General features: G+C 38.3%; 1 protein-coding gene and 1 non-coding gene across 2 annotated transcripts in view; one reads left to right on the top strand and one right to left on the bottom strand.

Moving 5' to 3' along the window:
• The window catches only part of LOC138055658 (melanotransferrin-like), a 14397-nt gene extending 6851 nt beyond the window's left edge, over window positions 1-7546 (top strand). Inside the window, exons 2-7 of the mRNA XM_068901543.1 lie at window positions 456-668; window positions 3335-3613; window positions 3919-4176; window positions 4613-5029; window positions 5624-5896; window positions 7494-7546. Coding sequence (XP_068757644.1) covers window positions 456-668; window positions 3335-3613; window positions 3919-4176; window positions 4613-5029; window positions 5624-5896; window positions 7494-7546 — 1493 coding nt within the window. The remainder of the gene's footprint in view (window positions 1-455; window positions 669-3334; window positions 3614-3918; window positions 4177-4612; window positions 5030-5623; window positions 5897-7493) is intronic.
• A 4657-nt stretch (window positions 7547-12203) lies between these two features.
• Window positions 12204-12276, bottom strand: Trnaa-ggc (transfer RNA alanine (anticodon GGC)). Its single transcript has one exon. It is a non-coding gene; the product is annotated as a tRNA-Ala (tRNA).
• Window positions 12277-12500: the final 224 nt, after the last annotated feature.

Here is a 12500-nt window from a genome sequence, read left to right as displayed (position 1 = left end):
GCTTTAGTTCTGTTGCCAATAACCATTAAAGTGCACTGAAGCTATTCTTTCTTGTTTGAAGCCAAGGATGGAGAGGATGGAAATGGATTGAAATTTGAAAAAAACGTGGCCAGGTTTTTCAAGTTTGGAGACGGTGTCTTCAGAAAGTCGCTAAAAAAAATTATGAATAGCTCTTTGCGGCGTAAAAACATTTCGTATCTTCTCAGTGGGTTGTCAGAAATGTTGTACGTGTGAGCTTAAGTACCAATTTAGATTGTTACCCACTTTTGACCTAAAAACAGCAAATTTAGTATGATGTTGCCTCCTCACATTAATTTTGCCTTGTGGGTGATGATGGTGATGAAGTTCGGTTGAACGGATCCAGGCATTTTCCACTTTAAAACGTTTATCCGTCCTCTGAGCTTATGACATGACTTTATTTGTTATTAAACTGATTTTACCGATTTTTTTTTTAGCTCAAATAAGCTTCAAATGGTGTGTCAAATCGAGTTTAGAAAAAAACAAATGCGATGACTTCGTGAAATACGTCAAGGAAACCGCACAAAATGCAAGTATGGAGGTGACCACTCTGTGCGTTGTTGGAACATCCACTTATGATTGTGTCGCTAAGATCAAAAACAATGAAGCTGATCTCATAACCTTGGATGGTGGCAGAGTGTACGACGCAGGTAAGACGTCCTCGGCTCTTCAAGTTCTAATTTATCTCTTCTCGTTCCCTTTTTTGCACCCCACAGTGTACTGGAATACCTCTATGTTACTGTAGCGCGCAGCGCGCTCTAGCAACCACATTTCCAAGCTTTGAGGTCATTGAGGCGATACTCACTGTTAACGTATGCTTAAAAAAAATGGGCTGCAATTTTAATAAAATTATTCCTTTCATTCACAATAGAATTCACATCTGGACAAAAGTCCCCTTTTTATGATCACAGCAAATCCCACATTGATGAAATCATATATGAAATGGATCATACATTAAACTGGGGATGTGAAATCACGTGAAGCTAGCGAACGCAAGTTTTGCAATTGCGTTGAGAAGCCTGAAAAAATCAGGACTTCAACGGTTAGGCTAACCCTAACCCTAACCCTAACCCTAACCCTAACCCGAAGGGAGTGTGGGCCCATTTGCATTAGTAGGGCTAACGCTCAAATGGTTTGATGATTGATAGAAAACTAGCACTTCACATTACCCTCTAATTGATAAGTCCGCTGTAATCTAAGTGCTACACGGCAAGCGTTGGCGAAAACGTAACCCTTCCTTGTAACTTTAAGCAAGTTGGAAAAGCAACTGTTTTTACGCGATTTCTGGTTGTCACTCGCTAAGCGACCTTAAAAACCGCTGGTGAAAACACGGCCATTGTTATGCTTACGTTATCGTCGAAACCTAAAATTCGGTGATTTCACATTCTTGTTTTGTGAGCGGAGTGCAGCAAAGATATGCACGAAAATTCTTGTTCTTCGTTTTTTATACGAATAATATTCTTGCTTTGTAGCATTGTCGGTGCCGTGGCCGAAGGTGATTCTCTGGCGTTACACTGCGCAACTCCAATGGGCATAATTTCTTGTCATTGGGGCGCGCATTAGCTCGCTCACGTTGATAAAATGGCGGATTTCTGTTGACGCCAAGCTTACTCTGTCAAAGAATGGCTATTTTCTCCTGACCGAGTACGGTGGCCCCCATATTTTATTTCATTCCTTTGCCGACAATGGTGTCTTCATGGTGTAGTAAAAGAAATCAGTAAAATCTAACCATTGCACGACACCAGGCTCTGCGTCATATCATGGATTACATTTATAAAATCGAGCATCGCCCAGAATGCCGCGACACATCCGGGTACTTTTTATGCGCGCCGGCGCTAAAATTCAAAATTGATTAGAGAAAAGTGCGCGTGATAACAAAGAATACGGCCAATAAGCGGCCACCAGCGCGTACGTTTTTCTGTTTTACGGACATATTAATTCCCCTGGCCAAGTACCAGCATATGGAATTTGTAGAGGAAGGATCAATAAATGATTCTGAACAAAAATTTGTTTTTTAAGGTCTCTACAAGTATTATCAAATTTGCTATGAAAATCGACTATTTTGGGAGCTTTTTAGTATGGAAGCTGTACTTTAAGCGGAATATTCCGACGAGCTGATCGGTTAAGTTTACGGCCAGCATATGGAAAAGTTAGTACTGGGTGTCAGGAAAGCTCCTGCAAATTTTCGCTGGTTTACGACACCTACAAGTACTATCGAAATACGGTTTTCTGAACGCACTCGTCAACCTTCCGCAAATTTGCCTTTCGGAGGCTGTTCGGGAGAATGGTTGACTGATTTTGAAACTCCCGCGAGTAATAATAATATGCAAAACTCCGCCTCCCAAAACAATAGGACGCAAATTAGCCCATCACAAGCTCCACTGATTTTGGAAAGATAACCATTGGCAACGTTTACTCCAAAAAGCTTCATTTCAACACGTTGTTTTACACAGCAAAAAATTCAGATCAACTAAGAAATTTCGATTTTAACAATGTGTTCCATTCAAGAAAAACAGCGTGTTGACCGGGAGCTCTTATCAGAGCTCATAGAATCCCCGGTCAATCCTGCGTACAGCATACAGCATACTAAGGAGTAATTAATGCCACATTGTAAATAATGTTGTTTATAAAATAGCATTTTGAGATTAGGAGGAAATAAATTTTTATACAGATATATATAATGTAAGCTTAAGTAGTTTCAATAAACACGGGCTTGACTTGATATCACAGAAGACAGTGTTGTTGTGTTGAATCAGTCTGATCCGCAGTGCTAGTGATTTTATTTAACCCAGAATCCTACTTTACTTTTATTTAGCGGCTAAATTTGTCCAACATCGCGGTTGCTCGACAATGCGCCTTATTCGCGCGGCGGCCATATTGGCCATAGACAATAGATTTCGTACCACGAGCCTTGAGTTGAAATGTTGGGGAAAGAGTTTCGGTGGTGCAAAACAAATGCTCAATCCCTCTGGAATCAACATGGCCGCCTTGTGATTAAGGCCCATTGTCATGGTGGCTTAAATAGCTATTTCTAGGGAATCACCTTTAAACCGCTATTACATATTCTTTGCTTTTCAAACTTTCTAAGCGAAAGACCATCGCTGAAAGTAAACAAAAGTTCAAGGGTTTGGGTCCCCCTAGTTTGCTTCTCTAACTGATGGTTTTTCGCTTCGAAATTAAAAGTCACTTTGACCACACCCGAGGTTCAAAAACATGGCTTTTATATGTATCTTCCATCTTACCAAACCTGTAATTCAGGGATTTCTCCCACTAACACAAACAAATTGGACATCGTTTCATCTTGTCTTTAATACAGGGAAGACAAAGGACCTGATACCCATTGTCTCTGAACAATATGGAAAGTACGGGGTCAAATATTATGGAGTTGCTGTGGTTAAAAAGTCAAACAAAGGGTTTAACTTAAAGTCTCTGAAGGGAAAAAAGTCTTGCCACACTGGAGCTCGACGGACAGCCGGTTGGAGGATACCCATTGGCTATATGCTTCGCACGGAGTTGATTCCAGCTATTAAGTGCGGGAACGACCTGAATGATTTCCTATCGGCTGCCGACTTTTTCAGCGAGAGCTGCGTACCTGGTAAGTAGTTTTATACTGTATTCTATTTCCCTGCTCAAGTTTTTTTCAATATTATATATTTTATTTAGTCAGCAGTTACAAACATCAAGCGCTTGCTTGATGCATGTAGACACTTTATTTTAATATGTGTGACGGCAAACAAAAACGTAGGAAAACATTCAAATTGTATTCTTTCATTCGGAAACAAAAAACTAAGTAACGTTGTCAGCCGCCTCCTATACGTTAAAATGAAACTAATTTAATTTAAGAACGTACGCCATCTGAAGGTGTTAATGATCTATTTCATTTTTCAATTTTATTAACAGGTGTTAAAAGATACAATACGTCAGGAGAGATTCCCGGAAAACTTTGCGCACTTTGCGCAGGAACTGGGAACGCCCAATGCTCCGCAACCACGAGTGAAAACAAGTACGCTGGGTACCATGGCTCCTTCAAGTGTATGGCGGAGGATAAGGGTGATGTAGGATTTGTTAAGCATGTAACCGTAGAAGAAGTTGTGGCTATGGGAGGTTATGGCCTTGCGAGTGATTACCAATACCTGTGCAAAGATGGTAGCAGGAAAGGTATTTGTTTTTCCAATAATAGAGCTAAATACCAGCCGGCCCATTTCTCCAAACTGGAAAGAGAGTAAGGCCTTAGTGAGTAACTTCCGATTAAACAGTGGCATGTAAATTAACAACTAGAATCGGTACAATTTCTCTTAATTCCCTTGCAGGAGTAAAGTTTTCCGTGTTGAAGAAAAAAAAAATATTTTCCCATGTCTGCGTAACTGGGGCTTGACTGGGACAAATATCATTTGAATTGATCAACAAATTCGCACGGCAAACCGAGTACTATGGATTATTGAATGCCAAATGATGCAAAATTTTAGGGCCAAACTGGTTTCAGGTTCAACCGTCTTGTCAAGAGGAAGTTGAATTAAGTTTAACATCTTGGTATCTTCACTTGAAGTGATGCAATCGCTTTTGAATTGAATTTGTCTTATATTTTCGTCACCAGAGATTGGACGGCACGAGGAATGTTACCTTGGTTTCAACCCCGCACACGCAGTGGTCACGAGGAAAGAAAATTCTGATGTTGACAAAATCGTCACCATTTTGACAAGCATGAGTAAAAAATATGGCATCAACCAAACAGACCCGGGCAAGTTCCAACTTTTTAATTCCACTAAGTATTCCAATTCAAGTGGTAATTTGATCTTCAAGGACTCCGCCACTGCCCTGGTTGCCATCTCAAAAGAGAAGCGGACTTATAAGGGTTTCCTAGGTGACGATTACCTCAAAGATGCCGAAGCACTGAAGTCATGCGACTTCCTTACTTCTTCTCCAGCAACAACGGAAGCAACAACAACAACAACAACAACAACAACAACAACAACAGCTACCTCCCCAGGAGATGGAACTTTACATGACACAAGTTAGCGCTATTTCTTATTAATGAGGTGTAAACATGTGTCAGGTACGCTGTGTATACTAGTATTTGCAGTGACTGCCAAGGTGAGTATAATATCGGACAAACCAAACGTCAGTTTGGCGTGCGTTTAAAGGAGCATGAAAGAGCAATATTCCTTTGCATAAAAATAGTGAAGCTTTGTCGTAACATGCCTGTCAGACCAACCATAAAATTGGGTGAGATATATCATTCAAAAGTTATCACCGCCATCTGGCGGTACTATCAACGCCTTTCATTGGAATCTTGGCACATTAATTCCGCCCACGCTCCTTCAAAACGTGATCATGGCGGTTTTTTCAAGTTTTACCCTACACCTATTTACACCTTATTGATAAGAGGTGACGCTCATTAGTGATCGTATGAAAGGAGTAGTATAAAATCTTTAGATCACCCCTAGAAAAGACACTAAGCAGAAGTATCGAAACGTGGTCTTCAATCGTAATTTTTATACTGTAGTCAAAATTTTCCTTTTATTAACACTGATTTCATTTTATTTGAGCAATGGGCTGGATTTTGTGAGGATTTTTATCTCACCGAATTGCGCCATTTTAATCTCAGAACTTCCCACTGCTGAGATATCTCCAAACCCATATCCCACAATGCTGGAAGGGGATAAACTGACATTGACTTGCAAAACCAATGAAGTTACATCGCAAATCAAGTGGAAAAAGAATAACGTTTTGAAGATTCCAAGGGCCACCATCACTGAAAACGGTGACAGCAGCATACTCGTTATTGAAAAAGTGGAAGTTTCTGACAGTGGTGAATACTCATGCCAAGCACTGAACAACGCAAGCTCTGCATCGTCTTCTGTTGATATCGAAATAAGAGGTAAAATTGTCACCGATGCAGAATTGTGTAGTTGTCTAATAGTGGTTGGGGAATATAACAATTTGCTTTAATTAATTAATTAATTAATTAATTAATTAATTAATTAATTAATTAATTAAGGTGACTAAACACATGTTTGATCACTTATACTTACATTTCTGCCAAATTTATTCAGTTGGAAGCTCAAACTTGATCACTGATAAGTGCTACCACGAAAGTTTATATTTTTGACAGTCAATGTTCTCTGCAAGCTCTTACCGTGGTCAAGACAAGTTGACACACTGTGACTGTACAGCAGTTTTTAAGCTTAAAAGAACGGGGCTGTTTGTACCACGCTTTAAATTTTCCAAAAGACCCCCTCCCCCGTTCAATATTGTCTGTTTGTAGTCAAAGATCACACGAATAGACCAATTTCGATATATTAAAATTCAGTCCTAAACAAAAGACATCATCTCGAGGCTCTGGGGATTAAACTCATACAAATCCTTACATTTATTCCCCAGAGCCTCGAGCTGATGCCTTTTGTTTAGGACTGAACTTTAATATATCGAAATTGGTCTATTACGAAACAACATTGTTAGGGGGAGGGGAGAATTGGGTAGCCTAGCAAGGACAAAGAGTTAAGAATGATAGCTAATGACTGAATAGGGGGTTGAAAGGGCCAATGTGTAAACAATTTTGTCCCCGACTGTAGAATAAAACAAGGCCTAACTGATGGTTTTTCCTCAATGAATGAGTTGCCAGTGATCGGATCCCTGCTTTATACGCAAAGGGTACTGCGATCGCCAGGGGGCCAACATTGCAAGTCGCTGTAAGAAAATGTATAGCGGAAAATTCTTTCCACGTCCAAAAAACGAATTTGGAGAGAGATCAACGCTTTTGTTTCTACATTTTATTCAGAAATCGATCTGGGCAATGTTGATACGTGTCAAGTGTAAGTTTTTGTTTGAATTACCTTGAAATATGAGATATAATTTGCTAGCGTAATGTTATAAGGTTTATTGTGAAATGGTCTTGAAATATTTAAAAATAGGGTATAAATCTGGAGGAAATAACTCAAAAAAGCCTTTTAAGTGGCATTTACGTATGTATAGCGGGCTGGCTTTTCTAAACTCAGCAATTCAAATAATATTGCAAATATGCCTAGTGGCAATCATTGTGCTGTGTTGGGTTGTGACAAAGATCGAAGGTACCCAGAAAAGCAGAAGATTCTTCCTCACGTTGAAATATTAAGATTTTACTCGCCCACGAATAACATAGATCATTTGTCGTGGGCTGCTGGCTAGAGCTATTAATCCTGACCAAGTCAAGGTGTCAATGCGTACAAAGGTATGTTCAAATCATTTTGTACGTGGTTACAGAACCTCTGAATGTCCTACCGACCAACTTCGTATATAGAAGAGTCCGATTGTGAGAGTAAACCTCAAAGACCTGCTCCAAAGATCAGATCTACGGAGAACTAGTATATGGAGATGACGCTTTTTACGAATTGTTTGAAGTTGAAGCTTGACAAAATTGCTTGGATCCAGTCACTGTGACTTTACTACTTGTAGATGGTAGTTTGACAGAAGCAAATCTTTTTTTTTTTTTTTAACAGTTGAGGCATATCGAAATCAATTGAAACATAGAACCTACCTCGAGGCAGATTAGGAGATTGAAATATGGTTTGCTGGAGTGTAAGCATCGTAATACATTGAAGTGATTCAGGGATTCATGTACCCACAGAGTTTGAAGAAAATAAAAGCGGCTCAAAAACCGTTGGATTTTTCTCAATCAAACTATAACTTAACCTATGGATTTCCTCATGTTTCTCATCAGTCCTTTCATCCCTCTCGAGAGCAATAGCTTTGTAAAGACAATTTCCATCTGCAGTCTGCAGTCTCTGACAACGACTTCCCTGTTTTAAGGTCGTAAATTTTCTAGAAGCCATAATTCGTTTACGCAAGACGTAACTAATCAGAAAACACCCTATACACACGAAAATACAATTTAATGGCTTTATTGAGTTACTTACTTCAGATTTATATCAAATTTTGTTATATTTCGAGACCATAACGTGATGTCAACATTTCAAAATAAACCTTATGCAAGCAAGGACGTTAATCAGTAAATGTTATTTCATATTTCACGGTTATTCAAACATAAACTTACATTTTCCACGCGTCAACATTGCCCCAATCGATTTCTGATAAAACAGGGTCGAAAGAACCGTTGATCTCTGCCGATAATCGTTTTTTTGGACGTCGAAATAAGTTTCGCTATACATTTTCTTACAGCTCCTTGCAATTTTTGCCCCCTGGCGATCCCAGAACCCTTTGCGTATAAAGCAGAGATCCGATTACTGGAAACTCATTCATTATGCAAAATTCGCTCATTAATTTTCTTTGCAGCTTAAAATAATAGAAATAAAGTATCTTTAACAGCTGTTTTTCATAATTCGCTGATAGACGTTGTTCAATTCATCACAATCCCAGCAACTAGATTTATAGATAACTTTGGACATAAAAGATCCATCTAATCTTGCCAATGGCCAACCAATTTTTACAGTTTTTAGATAATTGCCATAATAACATCAAATTCACAATTGAATTTGAGGAAAGAACTTGAGGAAAGTAGTCAAATCCATTTTCTGGATATTCTTCTTAAACGCAATCAACACAATTTATCAGCTTCTGTTTATCGTAAGAAAACTTTTACGGGGCCTTATACCAAATGGTATTCACAACTAGGAAATACAAAATCAACCTTATCCGCACAGTTGTTTTCGTTGTTATGGTATTTGTTCGCCTGTTTTTTTATTGCAATCAAACTGTGCCTTCCACTCTTGGATGACGTCATAAGAACACGTTTTGTTTTTTTTTCTTTTTTGGAGCGAGTTGAGTTTCGAGAGCCGAGTCACAACCATCTAACGTTGAGTTTATAATACAGTCCTGTGGTGTGATATAACGAGCCAGTGCAATAAGAATGCCATTTGAGCACACATACAGAATGGTTATCCAGTAGGTATCGCAAGCTATAATATTAATGATGTTTCAGGAAGACAACAGCAAAATGCTGAACGCCCAACAACGGTACCTAAAAAGATAATTTACATAGTCCAACCCTACTTGGGTTTACAAAGTTATGTCATCGCTAGGGTGCTTAAATTTTGTATTAGTAAATTTTACCGTTTCATCGATCTTACAGTGCTTTTTAATAGTACGCTCAACATCACGTCCTTTTTCCCGTATAAGGACAGATCAGCTCGATCTTGTATGTACAAAAGTATCTACAAAGCTAGTTGCTGGGATTGTAATTAATATTACATTGGTAAGCCCTTGTTCAGTTTTTGCAAAATTCAGATTTTCATTATTATTATTATCATTATTATTATTATTATTATTATTACTTTATTAATTTTGTTTTTAACTATTTTTTTTTCTTTTTATAGACGACACATAAATAGTCGGAACTATTTTAATTCTAAATTTCTTCGAAATCTAGTGACGTGTACGGGGTTTGCGAGAAATTTAGCAAAATAGCCAGGAGTTCTCGGTCCCTTGAAAATTTTTGTATCTTCCAGCGCTTTCCTATATGATACTTCTGGATGCATAATCCTTAAAACTCGCTTCTGAACCCTCTCGATTTGATCAGACAAATAGACTGGTAAAATAAAATGGAAAGCTTGAGAGGCATATTTCCAGACAAAACGAATAGATGCGCAGTAAAATTGAATCAGAGAAATGCGGTCAATACCAGCGCTCTTAAGTTGCCTAAGCAAATAAATTCTCTGTGAGGCTTCCGCAGAAATTTTCTCAACATGCTCATCCCACTTTAGGTCATCCCCTTTTGAAACAACTAATATTTTAGCCGATTTAACGATTTCACTAAATAACTGGGAGTTTTGACAATTTGTTCTCCTCATTTGCGATCGTCCAGATGTTTTAGTTCAAGCATTGCCATGAGTTCACCCTATACTGACAGAATTTTTGCTCGGGTTGGAAACAGTTATAAATATGTAAAAAAAAAAAGGGTTGGGATTAGAGTTTGCCAATTATGGCTGTATAGTTCATTAATGCAATAGTTTTTTCGTTGGAGAACTCACCCAAAACAATACACTGAAAAGAAAAGTTGAGTTTTCTGAATTCTTTTTTTGATAGGGCTCCAAGAACAAAGACCAGGTAGGTTTTTTTAAAGTGTTGTGAGCTTCTTTGTTCCTTTGAAAGATCTTTGTTCCACCGTGTAGTCTGTTAATAATCAATATGTGAGCAAAAACGTGATGGGACTTCACGGGTGTCTACTCACGCAGTTCTTAGCAGGTTATTTATGTGTTCACGAATCCAGGAAGTGATTATGGTTGGATGACCTAAGTGTTTTTAGGCGAATATCCGGCGTATTGGACTAACTTATGATTTATGAGCTGGCTGTTCTGCCACAAACTAGTGCAGCAAGATCTAGTCCTGTCCTTTCCTGGTTGGACTGGGTTCCTTTAAGCTCCAATAAATGAAGAAGAGTACCAATTCTCTCACTCCATATTCAGCCTCGAATGACAGATATCATGTAAAAAAAAAAAAACTTGCATCCATTCATGGTTCTGTTTTTTACAGCTATAGGGTGGTATTACATCGTCGGCCCTTTGTCTGCTGTGGTGTTATCAGCATTAATCGTTTGGTACCTTTGCAAACGACAGATGACAGGTACACATCACTAATCTTAAGTTAAAGAGTCTTACATTTTTCTATGTAGGTATTTGTGATCTCGTGGAGCAGTGTAGTACATTTGAAGGGTTATTGTCTCTCTTTTTAGTGGTGGTAGTAGTAGTAGTAGTAGTAGTGGTAGTGGTAGTGGCAGTGGTAGTGGTAGTGGTAGAGGTGGTAGTAGTAGGCTGAACTAAAGAATTCGCAATTTCTTTCGTTGTCATGAAAAAGTCAGCCCTTTTCTTCAGCATGAAATCGTGTTTACTACTAGTAATGTCCGTCCTCAAATAACGTGGTCTAGTCATCCGCACCAAGTATATTTCCTTTTTTTTTCCTTCACATGATCTTTCCGCCCCTGTACTGAACAGCCAGAGCGAGGTAAGTCAATTATTATTTTTGGTCAATCCACTTGTAATACACAATTATGAAATTCTGAAAGAAATAGACACCTTTGTGCAGTCATTCTGATCTCCTATATATCTCATTTGTCTAAAGTGAACGTTAACGGTATTACTAAAATCTCCAATGACTTCGAAATTTGGTCGTAAAAGGTTTTTCCAAAAGAGATAAAAAATGACTTAATCAATCTTAAAAACAAGAGAAAAAAATTGTCTCAATTACTGGTGCAGACGGGTTAACGACAAGCATTTTCTCATTCCACAAAATTAGATAGATCCTCTACGAGTCCAACCAAGGTCATCTACCGCTTCTTCTATTGCTTGTGTTTTTGTATAGGGACGATTTTATACTATATTCGATTTTCTTTTTCTGTTTTCTATCTTGTAAGCAATTTATCTGTGAGATAATATATTGATTTATTGTCTATCTTTTTTTTTTTGACAACTTAGTTTTTTAACCCAATATTCCACAATACAACCCTACTTTACAATATACTGCACTGCACTACAACGCACTACACTACACATTAGCTAATTTGAGAGCTTAAGCACGAGACGTTTTTTCTCTACACGGACGTTGGCCGGAAGTGATTTTCCAAAAAAAAAAAAAAAAAGAAATTGGTGTCACACTTCCCAAACATCAAGTCACAAACATCAAAGCTGGGTATTTGCTGTCCGTGGAAAGGTAAGTTAATTTGATGTGGAATAATTAATTTATTGATTGATTTTTCTTGTATTCCTGTGTATATACTGGACCATCAACTTTATATTTCCTGTCATTTACCAAAGAAATTTGCCTTAATCAGTTCTCCACATGATGAAAAGAGCGCTGCGAACGCCGTTACTCAAAGCCTTCAAAAGAAAAAGAAAAGAGTAAGTACTAGTCCTTTAAAAATATATATGCTTTCCTTGAGAAGTACCTCTTTGTATGTGCTTGTGTTTTTTCTCTGTGGTCTTAAATTTTAATGCACTGGCAACATGTTGCAATGGTAAGGCAACGATTTCAAAAAGACCGTGCTAGAATTTGTAAAATTAAATGACCGTGAAGTTTAGTTGCTTTTTCTGTAACCCTTCTTTGTTCAATAAGGGTCATTTTCTTTTCTTTGCAGAAATGTGGCAATGGCTTGGGCTGATCAGCTAACACTGGAAAATCATGAATGAGAGAATTGAACCTTGCACGTAGCAGGACAATTTCAGCAAATGCTGCTTTATAGACACCCTGAAAAATTCAGGTGGCTCCAACGGGATTCGAACCCATGACCTCTGCGATGCCGGTGCAATGCTCTACCAACTGAGCTATGAAGCCACGCAGTTGGGAGCAGGTCAATTTGTTGGGCTCATTTGTTCTGGTGAAGGACTTTATGAATGAAATGAATTGATTGTATATTTGAAATGCTGGTAAAAGACGAATCAGAGAATTGAATTGTCCAGCGAAGTGCGAGGATCACGTCAAATATATATTCATTTTATTCCCTGATAAATCGTGTTTTTCAAATCTGAAGATAGTATAATTCTCTGAAAATAAATGCG

The sequence above is a fragment of the Montipora capricornis genome, chromosome 7 (assembly GCF_036669925.1).
Source record: "Montipora capricornis isolate CH-2021 chromosome 7, ASM3666992v2, whole genome shotgun sequence".
In the NCBI taxonomy this organism is placed as follows: Eukaryota; Metazoa; Cnidaria; class Anthozoa; order Scleractinia; family Acroporidae; genus Montipora; species Montipora capricornis.
The sequence above is the reverse complement of the archived record's forward strand: the minus strand, read 5'-3'. Positions and strand labels throughout refer to the sequence as shown.